This window comes from Rhodnius prolixus, unplaced genomic scaffold, assembly GCF_049639745.1.
Source record: "Rhodnius prolixus isolate KJV_2025 unplaced genomic scaffold, Rpr scaffold_33, whole genome shotgun sequence".
In the NCBI taxonomy this organism is placed as follows: domain Eukaryota; kingdom Metazoa; phylum Arthropoda; class Insecta; order Hemiptera; family Reduviidae; genus Rhodnius; species Rhodnius prolixus.
Window position 1 is genome coordinate 785,846 of NW_027411608.1, and position 22,596 is coordinate 808,441.

At 31.2% G+C, this 22,596-nt stretch overlaps 1 protein-coding gene and 1 long non-coding RNA gene across 10 annotated transcripts in view; one reads left to right on the plus strand and one right to left on the minus strand.

Moving 5' to 3' along the window:
• Positions 1-207: 207 nt before the first annotated feature.
• LOC141455226 (uncharacterized) lies at positions 208-20,770 on the plus strand. 4 transcript variants are annotated; one of them, XM_074130135.1, is made up of 13 exons: positions 208-435; positions 860-930; positions 7,546-7,607; positions 8,441-8,579; positions 9,356-9,448; positions 10,297-10,390; positions 10,480-10,589; positions 11,614-11,750; positions 12,106-12,248; positions 13,016-13,151; positions 13,595-13,768; positions 14,378-14,518; positions 16,091-20,770. In XM_074130135.1, exons 2-13 carry the CDS (start codon positions 876-878, stop codon positions 16,346-16,348), a joined length of 1,542 nt encoding a protein of 513 aa, XP_073986236.1. In that variant the 5' UTR covers positions 208-435; positions 860-875; the 3' UTR covers positions 16,349-20,770. The 4 variants fall into 4 exon arrangements, with proteins under 4 accessions (XP_073986236.1, XP_073986235.1, XP_073986238.1 ...); XM_074130134.1 differs by having other exon boundaries at positions 210-435; positions 11,581-11,750; XM_074130137.1 differs by lacking the exon at positions 860-930 and having other exon boundaries at positions 210-435.
• Positions 17,265-22,596, minus strand: part of LOC141455240 (uncharacterized) — a 44,436-nt gene continuing 39,104 nt past the window's right edge. For 2 of the 6 annotated variants that reach the window (XR_012459171.1, XR_012459172.1), the window contains exon 4: positions 17,265-22,581. This is a non-coding gene — a long non-coding RNA (uncharacterized lncRNA). The remainder of the gene's footprint in view (positions 22,582-22,596) is intronic. The other 4 variants (XR_012459176.1, XR_012459173.1, XR_012459175.1 and 1 more) reach the window with 4 other exon arrangements.

Below are 22,596 nucleotides of genomic sequence, written 5' to 3' on the forward strand. Positions count from 1 at the left end.
AATTTTACTATAAAAGTCTACTTTATTAAGTAGATTTGACATCAACAGAAACAAGAATTTAAAAATTAAATAATGAAATTTAGTCAGGAAATGCTATAAAATAAGATTTTAAACCAATCTAATTGAAATTTTACTTTAAGAAATTAAATTCATTTATTTGAAAAAAAAAACATTTATTTTTAATTCAATGATCAAAGAGGTTACACATCTGTATAAGGCTGTGGCTGATTGGCCTTCACAGGTTCATGCATTCATTTAAAAGTGCTCTGTTAAGTAATGGCGATTGTGAGTTAAGTGGTGTCTCGTGGGAATCAATTTTGTCATTAATATATGAAAAATAACTGTTTCTGGCCTAGTAATGCTGTGTTTTAATAATATTTTAATTAATGTTTAACTAGTTCGTCTATATCAGGACATAACTTTACTATAGACTTGGTAATGTATAATTTTTATGTGTCACTTTTTCTGTTCTAATTTCGAACGTTTCTTGCAAATTACACCCACACGAATCTTATTATAATTAAATATTTAAATAGCTTAAAGTTGGTTTTTTAATAATAATTGAACCAAATTTATTATTTTTTCTATTATATTTCTTCTGTTCGAAATTTTGTACTTATTGTTCAACTGGTTCACATCATTTTAATAAGCTCATTTGAGGGTTCTGTCACGTTTAAAGAGTAGTTTTTATAATGATATTTTGTGACATACATTCTTTTATATTAATTTTTTCACCTTTCTAAGTTGACCTTTTTTTTTTTTTTGAACAAAATTCATTTGTCTTTCATGATTAATTGCTTATTTTTTTAAAAACTAATTTCATAAAAAAAAAGATTTAATTAATCTATAATTGATTTAGGATCATTTTCAACATCATGGTTGCACCTGATAGTCTGACGGACACACCGATGGATACAAACGCGGAAAAAGGTGACCTCATGGAATATATACGAATTATGTATTTAATACGTACGGAAAGATGTATTTAAAAAAAAATAATAATAATAAATCTATTAAAATAGTACAATTTAAAGTTGGGAAGTAGGGAAACTAAATTAAAAATCATTTCGTACGTTTAAAATAAATTTTTCGTATAAATTACGATGAGAGTTGCATGTTGGTTTAGGAAATTACTTTTAGCATGTGTCTTTGTTTTTGAAGTGAAAGCTACATTTGTTTTATTATTTTTATTTTATTTTTTTAAATTCCTGTTATACTTACAAAAACTGAAGTTTCTCTGTGTGTATAGTATACTTCTCTCTTTCCTTCCTTTTTCAGATTAAGCGTTTAATATTTGCAATGTAAATAATGTGTTTTGTTTCTAAAAAAAACTGTCTTGTTCACAGTTCTTTCACTCCGTAACTATTTTTTATGTCCCAATTTTTGTGTTGTGTCACAAGTTTTTTCCACTTGAAGAAATAATATTAAAGCGTTACAAAAAAAAACATTTGTGCAATTCATGCAAGTGACTGATGTTTTTCTTTTCGAAGGTTTAACTTAAATTATTTTGTTAAGCTACATGTTGAAATTGGGATTTTGTAAATGTTAACAAAAAGTGAACACAAGCACGACTTTTCTTTTACTACAGTACTTAAGATACTAACTTAAATAAAGTATTTTATTTCTTACCAACATTTAAATTTTATTAAATCCGAACGTCACACTGAAATCACCTTCGAAGGAAGCTATTTTTTTTCTCCTAAATTTCCCTAATACGATTTTTAGTAGAAAGTGATTCAGTATCCAAAATGATTGGACAAAAGTGTGGCTGTGGACCAGGGTTTTGGTTTGCCAAATTACCAATTCTAGACAAGAATTACTTTTCCTTCAGGTTATCCTCTCACGTTAGTCTTCTTTTTTTCACTCGGCCCTTTACTTTGCTCCAAGAACTGGTCCGGTGGACTTTGTTTTTCCGTCATTCTGAAAACTTGACTAAAACAACCTCCGTTTGAGGACCAAGCTTTGAGAACGGTTAAACTCGTGGTGTTTCTGACTTTTCCCCTCTTAGTTGCTCCTTCGATCTTCGAAAACATTTAGCATTTCGATGTCGAAACAATTTTTACACTATCTTAGCGATAGAATTCATTTGCGTAAGTGGTGACGATCGGGACGAAAATAGAACGATATATGGCAAGTTTTGGCTCCTTCGAAACCTACTTTTTTTTTTTTAAGAAACTATTAAATGCGTAAAATACTTCTCTACTGTGGCACTTATCCTTAGAAATTGTAAGTTCATTCCTCGTCTGACCACCGCCAATTGTCATCAAAGCTGGGTATTTAAAGGAGGCAGCCGTTCAATTTCGTGGCTATTTTCAGAGATGTTGGCTTCTACATCTGTTGAACTTAATGTTGCCTATCAATTTGATTTTCTCTGTGCTTATTGCCATTTTCCTCTTCTCCAGCTCTGATGCATCCAGAGCTTTTGTTCAGAGCTTCGGTTTGAACTTAATCCAATGCTTTGGGGAGAGCTTAGTACGTCAAACTCGGTATCTTTCATTCATCTTGGGAAGAAATACTGGGGATCGAACAGTTAAGGTCTTTACTTAGTTCTTCATTTCCGAAAGAAACTATGCGGGTGATCAATACTATGGTTACTTAACTATGGTTTTGTTGGAAGTTCCACACTCCCTGCTATAGCTGATCACAAGCCTGTGTTAAGATCGTTGTAGGAAAACCGTTCATCCTGATTAGTTCATAACAACCGATCGATTCTTGCGAGTTAGAGGCACACGATTAATGAAGCATCGTTTAGCACACGTAGAAGCCTGAAGAATGCTGCTGCCCCACTACGTTGGAGGGCTCAGCAAATCCTTTGCAAACTTCTGCAACATTTTCTTGAAAGTTGTCTTTGCTAATTGCTAATATTATAACCCATCACTGTTATTTGAAAACATTCTTCTAGCAAAGTTGATATAGTGTTTTTTTTTTTAAATGTGGGTTGATAAATGTAAGATGAAAATGACATGCGAATTCGTCAATGTGGTCATCCAAGTCTTACCTTTAAGTAATTTATGGTATGCCCATGAGTTTTTTTAGAAAATTATAAGAAAATGTGTTCTTAAAATTTAGTATCTACAGGAAGTAGAGTCAATTAAAGTTTGAATAAATTTAAAAGTCGTATGAGTGTTCACAATGATTTATTTATTTTTTTTTTTAAACTAAGAATAAACAATGTTGAAGACTGTCTGTCTGCGGGCAAGAGAAATCTATTTCCGTATATCCCTGTTGATAACCATAATCTGTCGTTCTATAGCTAAAAATAATCAGGTCACATAATTAATTTCAGTCCCAAAGTTTAAACCATAATGGTTGGGGGCCAAAGGAAGTGTTGTATCTTTATAAAGACTTACGACTTCTTATATTTTCATCTTTTATGTATAACTTAGTTTAATTGGCAATTTATAAATTAATCTACTTTACCTGTTAGATATTATAATAATTGCTTTAATTTAATGAGAGTGTTCTTTCCTTAGTTCCACTTCCTCTTACTAGGTAACAAGAAGAGGAAATGTATTTCTAGCCCAAAAACGAAAAATTGTAGAAAGTTGTTCAATTCTGATAATTACTTGGCAAAGAAGGCCCCCTAACCGGAAGTAATACTTCGAATAATGCGTTTTTTTTATGAAATAATACAGTTCTCGACTGATTCTTTAAATTTGGCTTACTCATTTCGTACGTGTGGATCGGCAATTTCCTTGAATAATCTTTATTTCTAACTTTTTTCTAGCACTTTTGGGGCTAGCGAGCGAGAAAAGTTTTTAAAATTCCATCTTTGAAGAAAATTTCACTGAATGATGTGCCCACTTTATTGTAGGAATTTTTTTAACTTTTTTTTTGAAATCTTTCTTTAAATTGGCACCGCAAGTATTTGCTATAAACATCGTGTTTAGGTTCTACTTTAGCTTATGTGAACATTTTAGGTGGCATTTTTCGGAATAATGCGTGATTTTTTTTTTTTTTTTGGTAAACTGAAATGTTAGAAGTAAAATATGTTTTAAGAAAATCAGCGTTATAAGAAAACGTAAGACAAATCGTACGAGTATTTTTTTTTTTTTTGACGCTAGATTCTTTTTCTTATAATATACAAATATTTGCATCACCAATATTGCAATCTTTGTTTTAAGTTATTATTTTATTATTATTTTTATTTTTTTAAAAATGATTTAAGGCACGTCAACATCTAAGGTTTATTTGGCGCCCGGAGCTTTTTTTTTTCAGTGCACGGGCCGGCCTCCGGACAGTGTTCTCTCGTTACAGACACAACACTGTCAATCACCGTACAGTGTTGTATCTGTAAGAAGCTCCCCCTAGGAAGAGAAAATCTAACGGGTCAGCAGCTGGATTCGAATTCGGGACCTCCTCCAATAAGCTAACCGCATAGCTAATCCCTACCCTATTTTATTATTATTGTAGAAAGCGAAATAATCTTTGCTAATTTTTTTTTTTATTTTGCAAATTTTTATTTTCTACACAAACCCAATTAAGTATTTTTGCATACAATTTTTGTGTTTGGCTTTTTGTAGAATGCACCCAGAAATTTGTTTGTGATTCACTGCACATTGATATTGTCTTGCATTTTATATATACCAAAAAGAAAAAAATCAAGCTATTCATTTTATTATTGTTAGTATTTTAAATAAAAAGTTAAACGTCACCAATAATTCCAATTATTGATCCAGTCAATAGTTAAATAAATATTGTTTCTACAAAACATAAACTTAACCTTGAAAAAGAAAAACAATAATATAGTATTTTTCAAAAACATGACGAGAATTTTTTTAATTTCTACAAATTTAATAGCAGTTTAAAAAATTATATTTCATACATAAATTCTATCAATTAAAAAAACAGAGAAGTTAGAAGTTACATTAGTTTGGTCCCCGTCTTACAAGAAATTTCAAAAACTTCAAAATAATTAGATCTGTGGCTTGGTGCAAGAAGTGCCAATGTCCAAAAAAAAGGATTACCAGTGTACGTCCTCTTTGACGACCTAGAGAGGAGGTGGAAATATTGATGCTAAATTTTGACATTGGCACTAGTAAGTTTTAGTAACTCAGTCACTACTTTGAAATTGACTTCGGCACTTCTTGCAAGAAAAATTTTGATGGTTAATGTATCAAAACAGATTTTTTACTCATTTTTACCAAAATCTGGCACTTCTTGCACCAAGGCCACAGAGATAATTTTTAAGGATTTCTTAATATTATAGTTGGAAATGAAGATGCATTTTTTGCTCTATTTTTATTTTTGTAAATTGTGTATATTTTTTTTTTTTGCGCATCAACAGCTGAGGTCATTAGCGCCCGGAGCTTTTTCCAGTGCACTGCCGGCCTCCGGGCAGTGTTCTCTCGTTACAGACACAACACTGTCCATCACCGGACAGTGAGCTGTAAGAAGCTCCTAGGAAGAGAAAATCTAAGGGTCAGCTGCTGGATTCGAACCCGGGACCTCCGCGTGGGAGTCCAGTATGCTAACCTCATAGCTAATCCTTTCCCTAATTGTGTATATTATTGTAAATATTGGTACCGCTTTTCTTTTTTTCTCATCATATTCGTTATGTATGTAAAGCAAGCTTTTGCGGCGTTGTGGTGGCCAAAGATCTTCTAAGAAAGAGAGATACACTGAAGATATCGTATTCATGGATGCTTGCTATTTGCACTTATAATATTTCTTGTAAATTATTATTTGGAACCATTTTTTGTTTGTTTTAGAGTAGCTTTATCCTCTTGACACTTTTTTTATGTTTTGCAGTCATTAATCCTGAGCTTGGCAAAAAATAAGAATCCAGTCTAGATGAGTATTTCTGGAAACCTGAACAGACTTTCGAAGGGTGTGGCATCCAGGGCTATTGTATTAGTTCACACCCAAAATTACCAAATCCTTCAGTTCTATAAATCAGATCGCTACTTCCGCTCTAAGGGGGGCCCACACACACATTACAAATGTGGTTTTTACAATTGATTGCACAATTTTCTTGATTTTTATTTAATCCTTTGAAATCGCATCCCACATTCGATTGTTGTATGTCTGTGAATTTCCATAAATTCTTCTTAAAACGACGATTAGTACTATATTCTCAAAATCAACCACTAACGTACAAAACAAAAGTAACTCTGAATAAAAAAAATAAAACAGCTGATACTATTGATCTGGAATTACGAAGTAGAGAAACAAACAATCCAAAAGAATCCAATCCATTTAGTCATAAGTCTTTGCTATATTGCTCCTACGTTTCCAAAATCTTGTTTCCAGAATTTTTACATTAAACCTACCCATATCACTGTTATCCCACTCCACAAATCCTATCCGCAAACTCGCAAGTTCATCTATCGTCACGTTACTTGAAATGACCGTCGTTGGTCATGTAACTACTTTAAACACCTAGCTTCCCAACCCGATCCAGAGTGTTGTAGATAGATGATGGATGGCTACTTTCAGCAAAAATCCGATTGTGTTATAAAAATTAAAAAACAAAGAATAAATTTTGTATGTTAGTAGTGGTGCAGTTCTCATCAGGTAAGAGAGCAAGAAAAAGTTTTGTAGGAATAGGAAAGGGCGACGTCTTTTGGAACAGGCTAGAATAGGGAAAGGATCTCCCACTATATGTCCTGAATTGCCAATAAATTTTGTTGGCACTGCGTGGGTAGGGGACAGTATCTTGTTGGAGATTGATCCCCGTGACATCGATTTAGGGGTTGAATTGCCTCCGCCTCCTCCTTCTCCTCAACTTGGAATTGATCGCAGTACCAGTGGAACGTATTAGTCGTCCAATCCGACTGCTGTATATAAGAAATTGTATCATGGGTATTCCAGGTCCCTACCAGACAAATAATTTGGAGAGAAGATCTTGGACATAGCGTTGGCTAACTTTTGTAGCTTAAATCACATCTTCCTGGGCCAGAAATTTGCCACTTCACATCTTCTGCGATGGATACGTACGTGAAAGGGCTTTTTGCTGTTGAGTTTTTTTTGTGATAACGAACCACTTGTGGCTACACTGGAAAACGTCGCATGTTTTCCTTTTTAAGATTGAGCCAAGATCCCGTTTATGAGATCCAATTTTCTCTTCCGCAAGTGGTTTTTTTTTGCCAAGACTAAACGTGTCCACAAAAATAAATTTGAAAACCTTTTTTAGGTTATCCGAGAGTTAACCAGTATTTCACTAGCTAAGCAATCATTAGGTCTAACTGTACAGCTGGTCTACAAATTAATTACTACTGTTAGTGTTGTCTAATAAGTATTACTTAAAAGTAAGAAAAAATAAAGTAAAACATTTCACGCATGACAAACCAAGCAATAACTAAAAAGACTAAAATCATGTTACTCGTTCAAAACCAGTTTGTATTTAGTTATTTTAGTGTTCCACTAGTTTAGTTTTGCTTTTTTGGACCATATACCTCCTAGTTTAATCACTTGAACATCGTTTTAACGAACACCTGTATATTATTTTTTGTTTTTTAGTACAAAGTGCTCTTCAAATGTTTTGATTTAACATTACTTGTGACATAAAGTTATTTTTAAATTAATTTAACATTATTTTTTTAGGTGCTGCTAATAATATACCTTCTCAGTCAACTAGAAATGAAGAAACTACAGATGAAAAAGAGGTTAGCAATCAATAATTAGTATTAAAAATAAATAATACAAGTGGGATATGTCTCAAGTCCATTATTGGATGCAGCCAGATTATTTAACTGTCTGAACGTTCATGCTATTATTTTAGATATAAGTGAAGAAAGTAGGAAACTTTTTCTGTATCTTTTAATAAGAAATGTTGTTCTTCAACTTGGATCATAATGGTTGTGTATCCGCCATTTTCTGACCTATATTCTCTCGTTTCTTTATATATATTATATAGTATACATATTCTTTTCTTTATTGATAAACTTTGTAATGACTTCAACGTAAATATGAACATCGACTTTCCTTGCAGAGATTTTGGTTTATTTTGTGAGTACTAAAAGATTTATTTACATGGAACGTTTCCATGACAATGAAGAGGCTGCAAAGTATTTTACTCTATAAAGTGTCGTAACAAAATTTAATGACTGATTTTTACTTTTAATGACCTTTTTTTTCTTTAATGATGGGTTATTCTAAATTGCGGTCTTCATCTAGATTTCTTATGAAACCTACTGATGCTAGCTAGTTAAGATCTCACTATTCCCAGGTGGAGGAAGACAACATACACCCGGTTTCCTCTAGAGTAGTTCTAGGAAGAGAAATGGGAGCCGACATTTAGGGATAACTATATCCTGGAGAACCCTTTCATCTATTGCTCCCCCCTAGAATTTTGCAAAGGCAATTTTTAGCTTCTGTTTACACCTCTACCTATTATTATGTGTTTTTTTTAGCTCAAAGCTGTGTGCTTTGTTTTGTTTATGTAAGTTTTTTATTAAGTTATTGTTATTGTTAAGTAATTTGTAATTTGATTTTGCAGCCTTTAACGGAAGAAGTGCATAAACAACCATCATATGTTGCATTGGCCTGCTGTATCAGCGGATACACAACCCTTAGCTATGATTCTAAGCAGAGGCAAAGTTTGAGATCTAGACCAGTTAGTCCTGTACGACCTGATTGTAAGTACAATATTTCTACAAAATTCACTATTATGGAATAAAAGTCTTGAAAGAGACTTGCGTGCAAAAAAAAAAATGTACTACAAGGTTGTTTGTGATATCGGTTTTTACATCTTTCACTAGATTAAATTTAAACTTAAGATGGACTCTGGATCCTAAAAAGAGAATTTTCTATATTAATGACCCTTCCAAGGGTAAGTTAAAAGAAAACTTATTTTTACAAACTAAACTCAAGGGTGTACACTTGAATAAGAAGAACATTAATACAACTCCCAAATGACTTTCGGTGCCCTCTGCACTACTCAGTCTGTCGCCAAAAATCTTTATAATTCACTATCGCCAACCAAGGGTTTAGAAACGTAGCATCATTAATTCAAGAAATAATCAATATTCGTGCTGAACTATGACCAGAACGCCATACTTAACAATTTTCAACCCAGTTAATGTGCTACTAGTATGATCGATTTTTTAATCGTATTTTGTTTGATCGATATTTATGTTATATAAATAGTTTTGTATGACTTGTGAGAAAACATTTAATTTAAAAAAAAATCCATTAATGTGATTTGTTGGTAAATATTGTACAAAAATCTTAATTGTTTTACAAACCCATTTTTTTGTAAAAACCATTTTTCCTTTAAAGCTTCTATTTTCGGTTACTACTTAAAATCTATAACCTTACAGTACAATTACAATATATTTTCCTACGAGTAAGAAAAAGTTATAGAATTTATTTTTTCGATTAATTTATAAATTATTATTTATTATGTTTGCAGCGATTCAAAATGTAATGTTTACTAGTGAAGGAGGCAAATATTTATTACCAGAGCCAGTAAAAATTAACCAAAACATGCAGACTGAAGGGAAAGGTATTAAAAACATAAGTACTTGTAAAATTATTTAATTTACATTATCATATGTTGAAGTATCTCTTATTTAATTGTGGCTAGTGATGATTAGGTTTACTTGGTTGACTTTTGTTTGAGACTAAATCACGTTTTGGTGAAACTTGGGTGTTGGTAATATGGTTATGTGAGCCCGCGGATTTCTAAGTGGCAGAACCCCAGTTGAAATCCTGAAGGAAATGTGGCTACTTTTTATTGGTTTAAAAAACAGGAAGGTTAATAGTTTGTGCTTCCGCACTCTAGCGCGTCACCAGGACGTTAAGCCCCGCCCCCACCCAAAAAAAAAAAAGACGATTTCTTTAGTTTTAGTGAACCAAACTCTTTCGTGATCATTGAACTCAAAGTCACTAAATAGTCAAGATTAAATGTACCAGTCCTGCCAGTGAATATGATTTTTTTTTTCGCTAAAAAATATATCGAAATAAATTAGAGGAAGTATTGATATCGATTGATATTCTATATCGAATTTAACCAACAGAATTTTCCGTTTTGATGGTCTTCTCGAGTCCTGATGAAAATGTGATTTATGATCAAACACTTTGTTGTTTTTCCCCCAAACAAACTTTTACATTACGTACGATTTTTTAAGTTTAGATTTCCGAAAAAAGATTTCTTTTAACATGCTCTTCGACGCCCTTGCAGTCCATTAAATATTTAACGCCACCTAAAAAGAAAACACCGCTCTAAATGATACTATACTGAATCTAACGTAAATTGTGAAAAAATCGAGATTGGACAAAATTTAGAGCACTGTAGCAAGATATATTCATATATCTATTATTTATGCATATCAATAATTTGTATTTTTTCAGGTATAAACGTAATGAACGGTTGTGGAGGTTTACATTCGCCGAGACATGTAGCTAATATATCATTAACTCAAGAATCTAGAAGTTTTAGTTCTAGGTATATAAAATTAATTGAAAACATAATCGATTAGAATATAAACTTATTTTTTCTGATAATTTGTTAATTTTATAATTAAAATATTTCAGTATGGCGACAGAAAGTTATTCGTACAGCACGACAAGATTTACTCGTACCAATACCACCACTACATCTAGTTCCTTTTCTTCAGCTACCACAACTAATGGAGACACATCCGGTTTGTATAAAATTACGTATATATAGGTTATAAAATGCGCATAAGAGAGTGGCAACAATGCTAATAAAAACCAGTGTTTAGTTTCCATAAGTGTATAATATAGAATGAAATAGACGGAGAGACAAAAAGAGAGTTAACATGAAAAGGCAATACTGATTTCACACATTTCATTAAAAGATATTGTGAGTCGACAGGAAGTGAGGTGAATAAGAGTAAAACAATACTTCCTTTCTAATCACATTGTCGCATGCTAGTTTCAAATCGTCTAGCAAGAGATGTAGATTCTTGTAAAATTCAAAGAAATTAGTTAACATTGGTCTGTGTATGAGAATATAAGCTCTACTGGTCTGAAGAAGTCACAGTGTTTACTCACCAAGAAACGTCTTAGCCCAATCTAGCTACTATTCGTTGACTGTAAGTGGTATACTTCTTACCTCCCGCTAAGAGCAATGAAATTCCTCTTTAATTCTGGCTGGCCAAGTTTTGTCTCCATTTTTCCAACATTATTGGCATAAAGATGTTAAACCTCTCTTATTAACTTCAATGGGAAACCCCACCAAGAGAGATTTTCACACAATTTATTGGTAACTACAGTGGAGTCTCTGGTTATCCGTCATGACCGGGACCGGACACGTGACGGATAGTCGAATAGACGGATAATGAAAAAAAAACAGGAAAATTTCCAGATTCTTTTGTTTAACGTGTATAAAACTTTGTATTAACTGGTATACATATTTTACACGTTTATACGCTTAAGCCTTAAAGGTCAGCTATCTTTCATTATTCAATTCATTCTATTGAGTATTAAAATTAATGAATACAAAATAATTTTTTTTTTATTTTTTTTATTTTTAAATACTGAGGACAGTGACGGTTAATTGTAATAGACGGATAAAATGGTGACGGATAACCGAGACTCCACTGTACTTGCTAATATTGTGGATTCTGTGGTTTATTTTATTATAATCTTTTTTTTCTTCACTCTTAACAGCTTCACGACTATTAACACCAACCAAACTTACAGAGCAGTTATCACCGTCTTCATTTATTGTACAAAGAGTGGAAAGACTTTACGGACCGGGAGCCTTAGCCCAAGGATTTTATTCGCCCAGAAAAGCTGGTAGTAGTACAAAGGCAACAAAAGTGACTACATTGCTGAAAGTTAGTAATTAAGTATTTTGTTTTACAATAATAATTTTAAAGTATATATATAAATAATATTAAGGGAAGGTATTAGCTATGCGGTTAGCGTATTAGATTCCCACGCGGCGGTCCCGAGTTCGAATCCAGCTGCTGGCCCTTAAGATTTTCTCTACCTAGGAGCTTCTTACAGCTCACTGTCCGGCGATGGACAGTGTTGTCTGTAACGAGAGAACACTGTCCGGAGGCCGGTAGTGCATGGAAAAAAGCTCCGGGCGCCAATAACCTTAGATGTTGACGCGCCGTAAATCATTAAAAAAACAAATAATCATAATCATAATAACAAAATGTATTGAATTATTATCATTACGTGCAGGAAGAGACAACAACTCACAACATTGAAGATGGTAAAAACGAGCAATCATTACCAGTGTTGAAACTCCTAAGACCAGAATTCAGAGCGCAGTTAACTGTTGCCAACAGGAAGTTAAGAACTACGTCAATTCCTGAAAAATTGAGGTATTTTTTTTTAAAAAAAGTAATTTTTATTAATTAAGCAAAACATTTAACTTTTTCTTGTAAGAGTCAGGAATGTATACAATATATATTGTTCAGAAAAAGCACTTTAGAGGCAAACCGTGACCGCCGCCCATAACACAGAAGTGCCGCTATTTAAATTTTTTCGGCTTTTCCAGTTGAGCAATATTGAAGTTGGCATTGGATTTTCCTAGTAAAACCCAAACAAAACATTTTCCAACAAAATTTTCATTTTTTTCTAATTGTGATTATTAAAACACTCACACAATGTGCAAAAAAACTGTTGTCGTTCATAAACATGTATTTCCGGGGATAATCTAATAGAAGCAAAAAGAAGTAAACAAAAAAAATGCTTTGGAAGAGAAAAACGTGAGAGTATCAACACTCTCTTTTTTTCCCATCTCATCACCAGTAGTGAGAGAGAAATATATGAGTCGTCCGGAAGCGGAATATAATAGTAAAACAATATACGATTATAAAGAAAATTACGTGAACAAAGACGTTTATTCAAAACAATGTACTGTCGAGTAATTCAAGTTACATAGCTATTTGCTGCTTCATTGAACATTGTTATAACCCCCCTTAAGATTGTTCCTATTGTGGTCGGACCATTTATAAAATGGAAGACTCTGTATTTAGTCTCTTTAATATGAGGTTACAATATTTTTTTATTTATTTTTCAATACATAATTTTAATTTATAATTTTGTATTAATATCAAAGTTAAGTTTAGTTCATTCAATATTATAGTAGCAGCCCTTATGAAGATATAAAACCAGAGGAGAAACGTAAAAATTCTTCAGATCAAGTTGATGCTACAGCTTTCGTGAACATAGCAACTATTCATCCTCAAATTGAAGTCAAAGATGGGCATTATTTTTTAAAGGTATTTACTTTTCAGTTTGATATTAGTAAAAAATATTATTGATAATAGTAAATTGCTTGTTTTTTTTAAATAGATATTTTTAGCTTCTATCAATAGGGAAGGTTACATTTGTTTATAACTCGACATCGCATTATAAAGGGTATAGGTTATGTATTTACATGAATGTTGGGCGACCTCTCGTTCCTAAATATAATTTTCAGGAAAATAAAAGTTTAATTCCCTCTCATTCACAAAGATTTTAATGGAATAATTTTTTATTATGCGTTGGTTTATCTTTTCTTTCCTAACTGTTTTTTCGTGGGCCCTATATAGTGTTAATTATTTGAATAAACTATTTATTTATTTTTGTGTAGACAATTTATGAAATGTTTATTATCAGCCTTTTAAGTTTAAGATCTTACAGTTGTTATGATCGCATTTTTCGCTTCTTTTTTTTTTTGCAGATATTGAAAGAAAATGTTGATATATTAGAAAAATTAGCGGTGGAAGCCGAAAAAGAATTGACAGAATTAGACAATGAAGAAGGCTGTGGTATATTGCGAGCCGCCGCTGGTAAAGCTAGACTATTGGTTGCGCAAAAATTGAAACAATTTGAAGGATTATGTCTTAAAAATATTGTAAGTTTATTGATTTTATTTATTTATTTTTTTGTTCAAGTAAATTGTTGAAGAAGATACTGTTATGCATTTGGTTTACTTCTACCGTTAGGTGTGGAGTTAGAACATAACTGCTACGTGCAGCATAAATTCTCACAGCATATCACCATGTTGTGTCTTGCCATACCTTTCTTCTTCTTCTTGATCGAGTACCCGAAATCATAGCTGAATAAACTCTTAGTACACCACCATCAATCAGCCATTCCCTTGAACATGGTTGAATCGCCGTAACCGATCGTTTTGCGACTTAACTTGAAAGAAGCTAGTATTCTACCATATTTTCCAGATTTAAGCCTACTGTAATAATGTAATCGTAACATACAATGCATATTTACTTAATCTAGGCTTAAAAAAGAGCTTTAATAATAGATAAAGCTTTATAAATTCAGTTTTCTAGTATTTTAATCAAATAAAACTGCCAAAGGGACTACTTGTATCCTAAGACACCCACCTCGGTTTCGTGGTTTTTCTAATAAGTACAGTTTTTCTCAAACAAAAACTTCCTTTCATAATTAATTATGGGGTTTTATTGTACTTACTTATATGCATGGAATTTGAAATTTCTTTCAGAAACAGTCTGATAAAGAAGATTTTCCAACAACTAATGAAGACTTGGCCGGATTCTGGGATATGGTAATGATACAAGTCAATGAAGTAGTGTCACAATTCGAGCAAATTAATAAACTAAGGAAAAATGATTGGAAAAATATAGTAAGTTTTATATTTATATGTTTTTTTTACATCTTGGTAGTTTTGAAAACATTGTTTTTTTCAGATTGTTTCAATCAAAGCTGAGATATACTTTGGTGAACTTCAGCCGCTGAACTATATTTAAAATGTCTTATAAAAAGGTTTTACTACTAAGTTTAGTTGGGGAAAAACAGCTGTAAACCATTATAAAAAGAATGGAATACTAACTTTATCGTCATTATTCATTTTCGCGAATTGAATTCAGTTAGACCTATAAAGATCTATGAAGAAATTAAGTTCCGATGATATATAGAGCAAAAATATATCTTAAGTACAGCTTAAAAGGGTTTGTTTTTAGGTATGATGAAGCTCTGAAAGTAATTGCAACCAACAATGTAATATTTTTATTTATAACTATATTAATATTTTAGGTACATTTAAGTACTGTTCGTCGTAATCTATTTGTTCATATTTTATCGTTGATTAGTTAAAAAAAAAAAAAAATCATAGTCTATGGCAAGGATGGCGAACCATTTTGAGACGTGGGTCAAATTTTATTCATTTTTTTTTTAGTACTAGCTCCTTGGGTCACTAATGCCCATTTGCACAAGAGTTAAGTTTAAAAATTTTAAAATGAATATTTTCAAAACTAAACATCTTTAAAATTCAGTTGACGGCTTAACGGGGTAAAACGGGACGAAACAAGTGCTATGGAAGTCACTTTTTACAAACATAACTGAACAAAACCTTACAAAAGTGTGTTTTATCTGAAGAAAAATCTAAATTTGGTTATGTAAATATGGCTTTGGGTTGTCGATTTTTTTTAACAAAAACAAAATATGTGTAAAATTATACATTTTATTTGATATTTTGTAGACACTTTTGCTTTATTTCAAATACTACAAAAGCATTTGTCGTCATTTGCGTTTTAGAACTGTAATGATCAAACTAAAGGTTATAGATAGCATTTAAATTGCTTTTGTGTCAATGCGTGATTGAAAAAAAAAATACAGATAGAATATAAATTATCCACAACAATTAGAAAATCTAAATCAACCCGCGTAAACAAACAAATGGTTGCCTAGCAATTGTGGGTTAGTAAAAAAGCCTGCGCGTTGGTCAGTGTCTGTGACCCGCGGGTCATAGGTTCGCCATCACTGGTCTATGGTAAATATGTTTTTTCCTGCTCAAATGTCAATAACAAAAAATTGTTGATCTCAAACTTCGTAAATCTCACAACAAGAATGAATTATCTTCAGTTTACTTGAATAAATTCTTTCGTTTTTTGGGGATATTTTCGGAAACGGATGTAACAAATTTATTGATAATTGGTGTTTGTATAAATATTGTTTGAAACATTTTCTCAGAGGTAGTTCATGTAACGGAAACTACAAAAAAATTAGTTTCGTTTATCTTGTAATGTGTTTACTCATCTATTATTCTAATAATTACAAAAGAACCTAAGTACTGAGTTTAATAAAAGATTTTCTTAGTATCCACCAATTTTCACGAAAGATGATTTCTATTTACTAAACCATAATCCTAAAAGATATCATACTAAGTTTATGGTTTTATTAATTTTTTTTATTACAGGAAGAAACCTTAATAGCTGAATCAAATAGAACTGCAACAACAAATTTACAAACACCAAATAAAATGCAAACACCAAGAAAATTAGCTACAAAGAAAACTCCAACATCTGATAATAGTAAAGAATCATCCTCCAGTTCATCGAAAGCTAGAGATGAAGCACGTCGAAAGATGATCGAAGAACGTAGAAAAGCGATGAAAGAGAAAAGACAAAATCTAGACACCAGTGTTGGTAATGAAACAACAATGTTTATACTGTGAAAAAAAAAAAAAAATTCCCTATTTTTGTTTTCTTGTTTAAATTTATTTATTTTAGGAAGATAAAGAAAAGTTAAAAGAGGAATAATATTAATTATTTATGATAAAAAAACAAATAATCCTTTAAAAAAATATCTACTAAAAAGAAACCTACCTTCCCAAAATTAAATTTAAAATTTCATACACATATATCGATATCGTTATAATCGATTCATTAAAAATGATTGGAATCGAGATACTTCTTGGATGGTTATAACAAATCTTTTTTATATATACAAGAAAGAAAGATGTGATGTAAGATTTTGTTAAAATATTATTTTTTTAATTTAATACTATATTTAAAAGAAAAAAAAAGAGTGAAACTTATTTATTAAGATTTTTTACACAATTTTTTTTGTATTACTGTGTGGAAAAAAAAGAAAAGATTTATATATATATATATAATGCTCAATTATTTCGTGCGGTAAACAATATTGAAAGAGTTGTGGAAGACTTAGCGTATATTCCTTCAAGAGCTGTAAATAACGAAAATAGAAGAATTGATAACTCCTATTTTCGTTTGAAGAAAATAATTTTGTTATTGACGAGAGAAGTATATATAAATATATAATATGAGTTGCCTTTTATGAAATTAAAAAAGAAATAAGAAAATGCATTTAAGAAATTGTTGACCATTTTTAATTAGTAATTTAATATTAACAATATTTATTTTTTAAAAAAAAGGGGAAGGTTATAGCATTTGGTTATTTTATAAATGCAAGGTTTTTTTTTAATCTTCTCTTTTTTTTTTTACAGCTTCATATATTTATTGATTATACCGGAAGGGAATTTAATTGCTATCCGATTTGCCTGAGCTAATTTAAAAAATAAAATAATATTTTTTTGGTTTGGTCACAGTAATATCGATATCGTACATCTGTTTTTGTTTTTCTTAAAGTGACGCTAGTCGATCTGATCGGCCGACATTTGATGGAGTCTGTTTTGCCAAACTTTTTTTCCCCCAATTTTGTAAACAAAGACGAAGCATCTAATGCGTATTTTTTAGAAAAAAAATCATGACAGTTATTTATTTCTTTAAAAAAAAATGTTTTGTTATGTACGAGATGCAATCCAAGCAAAAGCTCCCACTGATCTGATTAAAATCAGAAAACAGAATTTTTTTCGCTTCTTAGTTGTGCTCGTTTTCAAAGTATGGTCTGTTCCTGCGTCTCCTATCCTCCAGTTGGTGAAAGAAGTTCCCGAAAAAAAAAAGAAGAGGAATGTACGGGTCATTCCTATTCCTTGCATAGATCGGATCTGTTTTCTTAATGCAACTTCTTTAGAAATTCCCCCCCCCCACAACTTTCGTTTTACCTCTTATCGTAAAATTCTTATGATGATTTAAATCAAAATATGTACAAGAAAAAAATTGTACGGTGCGCCCCCTTGAAGTGGTAGCACTGGCGTTCCCCGATATCTTTAGTTGATTATTCTGCCGTTATGGCAGAAAATCATGTTAAGTGCTTTAAATTCACGTTTTTTGTAAAAAAAAAAAAAAGTAATGACCTAACCCCCAGTACCCGGAGCGTCGATATTTAATAAACTCACTCCAGAGAGATATTACAAACTTTTTGATTGTTAATTTCTTGATTAGATTGCTTTTAAGAAGAAAAACCTAACCCCCCGAAGAAACATTCTAGCGGATCTGATCTCAATTAGTAAGTAACCAAATCAATCGTCCCTTCTCAAACTGTGTTTAAACCTGGATGACCATTATAGAAAAAGGAAGAAATTCCTTTCACGCTAAAACACACTAAACACGCTAAAAATTGCTGTTTTTTAGAATTTCTAATATCATGTTTTGCAAAGCTTTAAATGTTTCATTCTATGAATATATTGGTTTCGTGACCGTAAATTGTTAAACTTAGGATGGAAGATTTGGCGAGGAATAGGTCAAATAAAAAACAAACTCGTCTTCTTGCCAACGTTTCCACAAATATATTGTCCTCTTCAGGGCGTGGCTATGCAGGTTACAGAAACTCAGTTTAAGTTGGTTAAATATCAGTTTCTGTAACTCAACCAACCCGCAAATCTTTGTTTTTTATTTGACCGATTCCTCGCAAATCTTCCATCCTAAGTTACATTCTATGTATATTTTTTAAATTAAAAAGCATAAAATAAAAGCTAAAATAGGAAGGCCCGCTTGCTTAAAAGAAAATATCCATGATTAATAAAATAATTATATTTATTAATAAATACAAATAATAAGTACATACTTAATAATTTATTAATATATCTAACATGGACTGGGATCAAGGTATCAAATTAACAAAAAAAGTAGCTGTTTTGGTTGTTTCCTTTTCTTATTTGTCACCTATTTGTATTTATTTATTTTGTATTATTATTGTATTTGTAATTTATCTGAAAGGAGAAAAAGAGTATTGTTGACTTTAAAAAAAATACAATATGTATAACAAATGTTGGTAAGTTTATGCTGTTATACAATTTTTTCCACAAATGAATCTCATTTTGTAAGTTTTTTCTTTTTTTTCATTAGATATGTAAGCAGAGAGTGAAATTAAGATGGTCGAATGGAATTCATATTATTTTGTTTATATTCAACTGAGAATAACTTTTTTCTAGACAAAGGCTGATTATTATTGTTATTATTACTATTTTATTTTTATTTTTGGTACAAGAAAAAATATTTTCAAGTGTTTGGTATTGTTTTAAAAAAAAGAAATTATGCAAATTGGTTGAATTTGACAGGACCAACTTGAAAAAGTAGTCATCTTTTACTTGATTTGCCTATCCTAGGCTTTCATATTCAAGTCGTTTATATTACATATCTTTTTTTTCTGCAACCATGTAGGAATGTTCTCATTACTCAATTAAAATCAGCTGTGTAATGCCCAACTTTACCTCACTAGTGGGGGGAAATTCCCATTGGTGTCACTTTCCTGTGGAAAAACTTGATTGTGCTTCCTTGATATAAGAAGTTTTGTTATTAACATAAATATTTTCTGTAAAACTTTAATAAGCTTATTTAACGTAACTAAATAATTAAAAAAACGAATATTAAAAAAATAAAATAAAAGTTGAAAGGAATACAGAAATAAAAATAATATTTTAATAAATAATTAGATATTTTTAATTATAACAGTTAAAAAGGTTATAGTGTTACCTTATAGAAATTTAAAATGGATTCTAGTGATTCCTGTTTAGTTTTTTTTTTAGTTAATAACCCTAATGGTTGCAGAAAAAATATAATATTTAACTCGAGTGTAAAGTATTTTCCACACACTCGGCAATTTGCACTTGCACTCGCCATAGCTCACTTTTAGCTTTATGTTGCCATAGTTTCTATCCAAACTTCAGTATATTTATTTATTTATTCTTTAGGGTTGGCCTAAAGCGAAGTCTAGCTAGGTAATTATGCGATACAATTAACAGCGTAATCGTCCTTTACAGTTTGCATTAGCTTATAGATGGATTTGGTCGAAAATTGCGTTTTTGCTGGTGCTTTTTACACTCGTTCTTCAACAAAATTCCACACAACTGGATCCAAAAATTGTTGCCTTATCTTTCCATTTTTTCTTAAAATGATTTCTCAGCCTCTTTTGTAACGTATTCTTTACTTTACTCCTGTCCACAGCCATTCTCTTCTTCTTCAGTTTTTTTGGGTGAATTCGTGCCTGAAAGCTTTGCTTAAAATAGAACTCTTGTGATTTCCAGATAATTTGGAATTAGTTTTACTTTTTACTCTAATTTCCGCTACTAATATCTCTTTACCATCTAATTATGTGCCGGCTTAGAAAAAAAAAATATCGGAGGGTGAAACAACTTTTTGAAACAGATGGTTCTGTCATTTTCCAGTATTACCAACATTATAAAAAATATTTTCTCTCAAGGAAAATACTTCATCCAAATGGGCTGTGCTTTGTACGTATTTAATTTTTATTTTGTGTTTATTTTATTTTATTTTTTTTTTATCCATTGTAATGTACTAAAAATTACTGACCAGTTTTTGCATGATTTGCGTTAAAAGGTGATAGAATCAATGATTACAGATTTCACAGAGAAAATATTTAAAAAAATATATATTATATAAGTAAATGTAAAAAGCATATGATTTAAATAAAAAAGAAAATATAAACAAAATATTGCTTCAAATAAATAAAATATATATGTATATTATTGTAATACACCAATTTTTTTAAAATACAAAATGAAAACTTTTTAAAAAAAATATGTTTGTATTTATGAATGTGTAATTTGTTTAAAATGAAACGAGATATTGGTTGGTATTTACGATATGTTGTAACGAGTGAGAAAAAAATGAATAACATAACAATAAAATATATTAAAAATAAAACAAAACTATAAAATGACACTAAGGTTATAATAAAAACATTAATGCAATAAATATTTTATTAACGAAATGTATTCATTTATATTTGTTTTATTATCTCTTGTGATTACTGTAGTGATTATTTTTTGCAATTATACTAGCTTTTTATTTTTTGTTAGGAGTCAAAAAAGTGAAAGAAAAACAACCTTTTCGATAAGGATGAATTTGATAATTTAATGGGATTTTTGTCCAATAATCTAAAAATATCTTTCTAAAAATGCTTTGCAATATCCGGCATAGTTTTTATTAGCATAGATCAGTCAAAAAGTATACAATCACTGGACGTAAACATTCAGTCAGCGATTTTAGTGTTGAATTCAACATAATCTATGGCAGATCTGTGGTAATCTAAAAATACGCTGCTCCTATTAGATGTGAAGGTGTTCTTCAAATTTATCTAACATCTGCGCTTACACATAAGCGATGTAGGCTAAACGTAGTATGATTCAGCAAAAACAATGCAAGATACGATTAGACATAACGTGAAAACACATTTAGTTTTTTATATTAACGCACAATCACTTGGAAAGTTGTGTAAATCTAGAATTATTACCAAAACATCATTTGTTGTGGAAAACTCCTTTATGAAATTGGCAATTCTTGGCATGTACCATAATGTTTGCCGTTACATCTGCTTCTTCGTTTTCGGGTTGTCAGGTGATTAACCTGTCAGCACTCTCCCTTTTAGGCAACTGTGTGGTTACCTCTGCCGATTCAGTGTTCAGCCTTAGTTGCAATACATTCTTGCTACTGAGATTTATAAGACAAGAATAATTAAATCCAGAGTACAATTTATATAATTAGTAATTTTGTCAGTCACCAAGAAGCTTTTACAGACTAACCATTATCTTCCTATGAACATTATACAAGATTAGTGTAAGACTGCCTGGTGTGGCTTGGTACAAAGTCGCATAAAATCGGACTATCTTTGGCTTCTTCCAAATCCACTGCAGACTGAGTAAACGCTTGCAACTTGTAGGTCTGACAACGGTTAGTCTGTGAAGGAATTTCATTTCCTTGTCAATGGAGTTATTATCTCGAGTGTAATGAGCTGCCGAGAAGAAAATTATGTAAATTCTAGGTTACCAAAGGCGGCTTTGCATTCAAGTCTATTCAAACCAATAAGAAAGTAGCTCCAACTAAAGAGTGCCACCAGAATCTCGATATCATAGACTAATTTGATAGTATCCACGAAATATATTTAATCTAAACTTACGTCCATTTTTTTTAGTTTATAAAATGAATTTTAGAATGCAGAATACAATTGGATTCATAATTCTGGAGAGATATACGGGAGTTAAGCCTTAAAGCAGGAATTTCTTAAATGTATAGTTCACATTATAATTACATTATTTATACCATATTACTAGGATAATTTTGGTTATTTTCTATTTTCAGGGTTTGCGCCTGTGCATATCGTGTAGAAACTTATATTTTTTTTTTATAAAGTAAAATTTTGCCTTATTATTTGAGTTCTCTAACAAATGGAGTACACAGTTTCTATTAGAATTAAAAATACAGGGCACAGGCTGCTACGTTTAATAGAAGCTATTAAAAATCATTCTGTGCCTTAAAAAGTGCAACTTTAAAATGAAAATCCTGCCACGTGACAATTTAAAACACTCGATTTCCTCGCTATACTCTGCAAATAACTTATTTCTTATTTACCATTCTCTGATTAGAACTCCTCCATTCTTGGAAACGATACATAGCAATCGATGAAACAGCTTTAATTTTTGATGGGTGACATTAGTAAAAATGCTTCCAAGCGGGCAATAAATTCAAAAAAGTTGCAATGACTTCATGTAATGAAGCATCTTCATGCGTCGTTGTACCTCTCTGCCACCTGTCATATAATAGT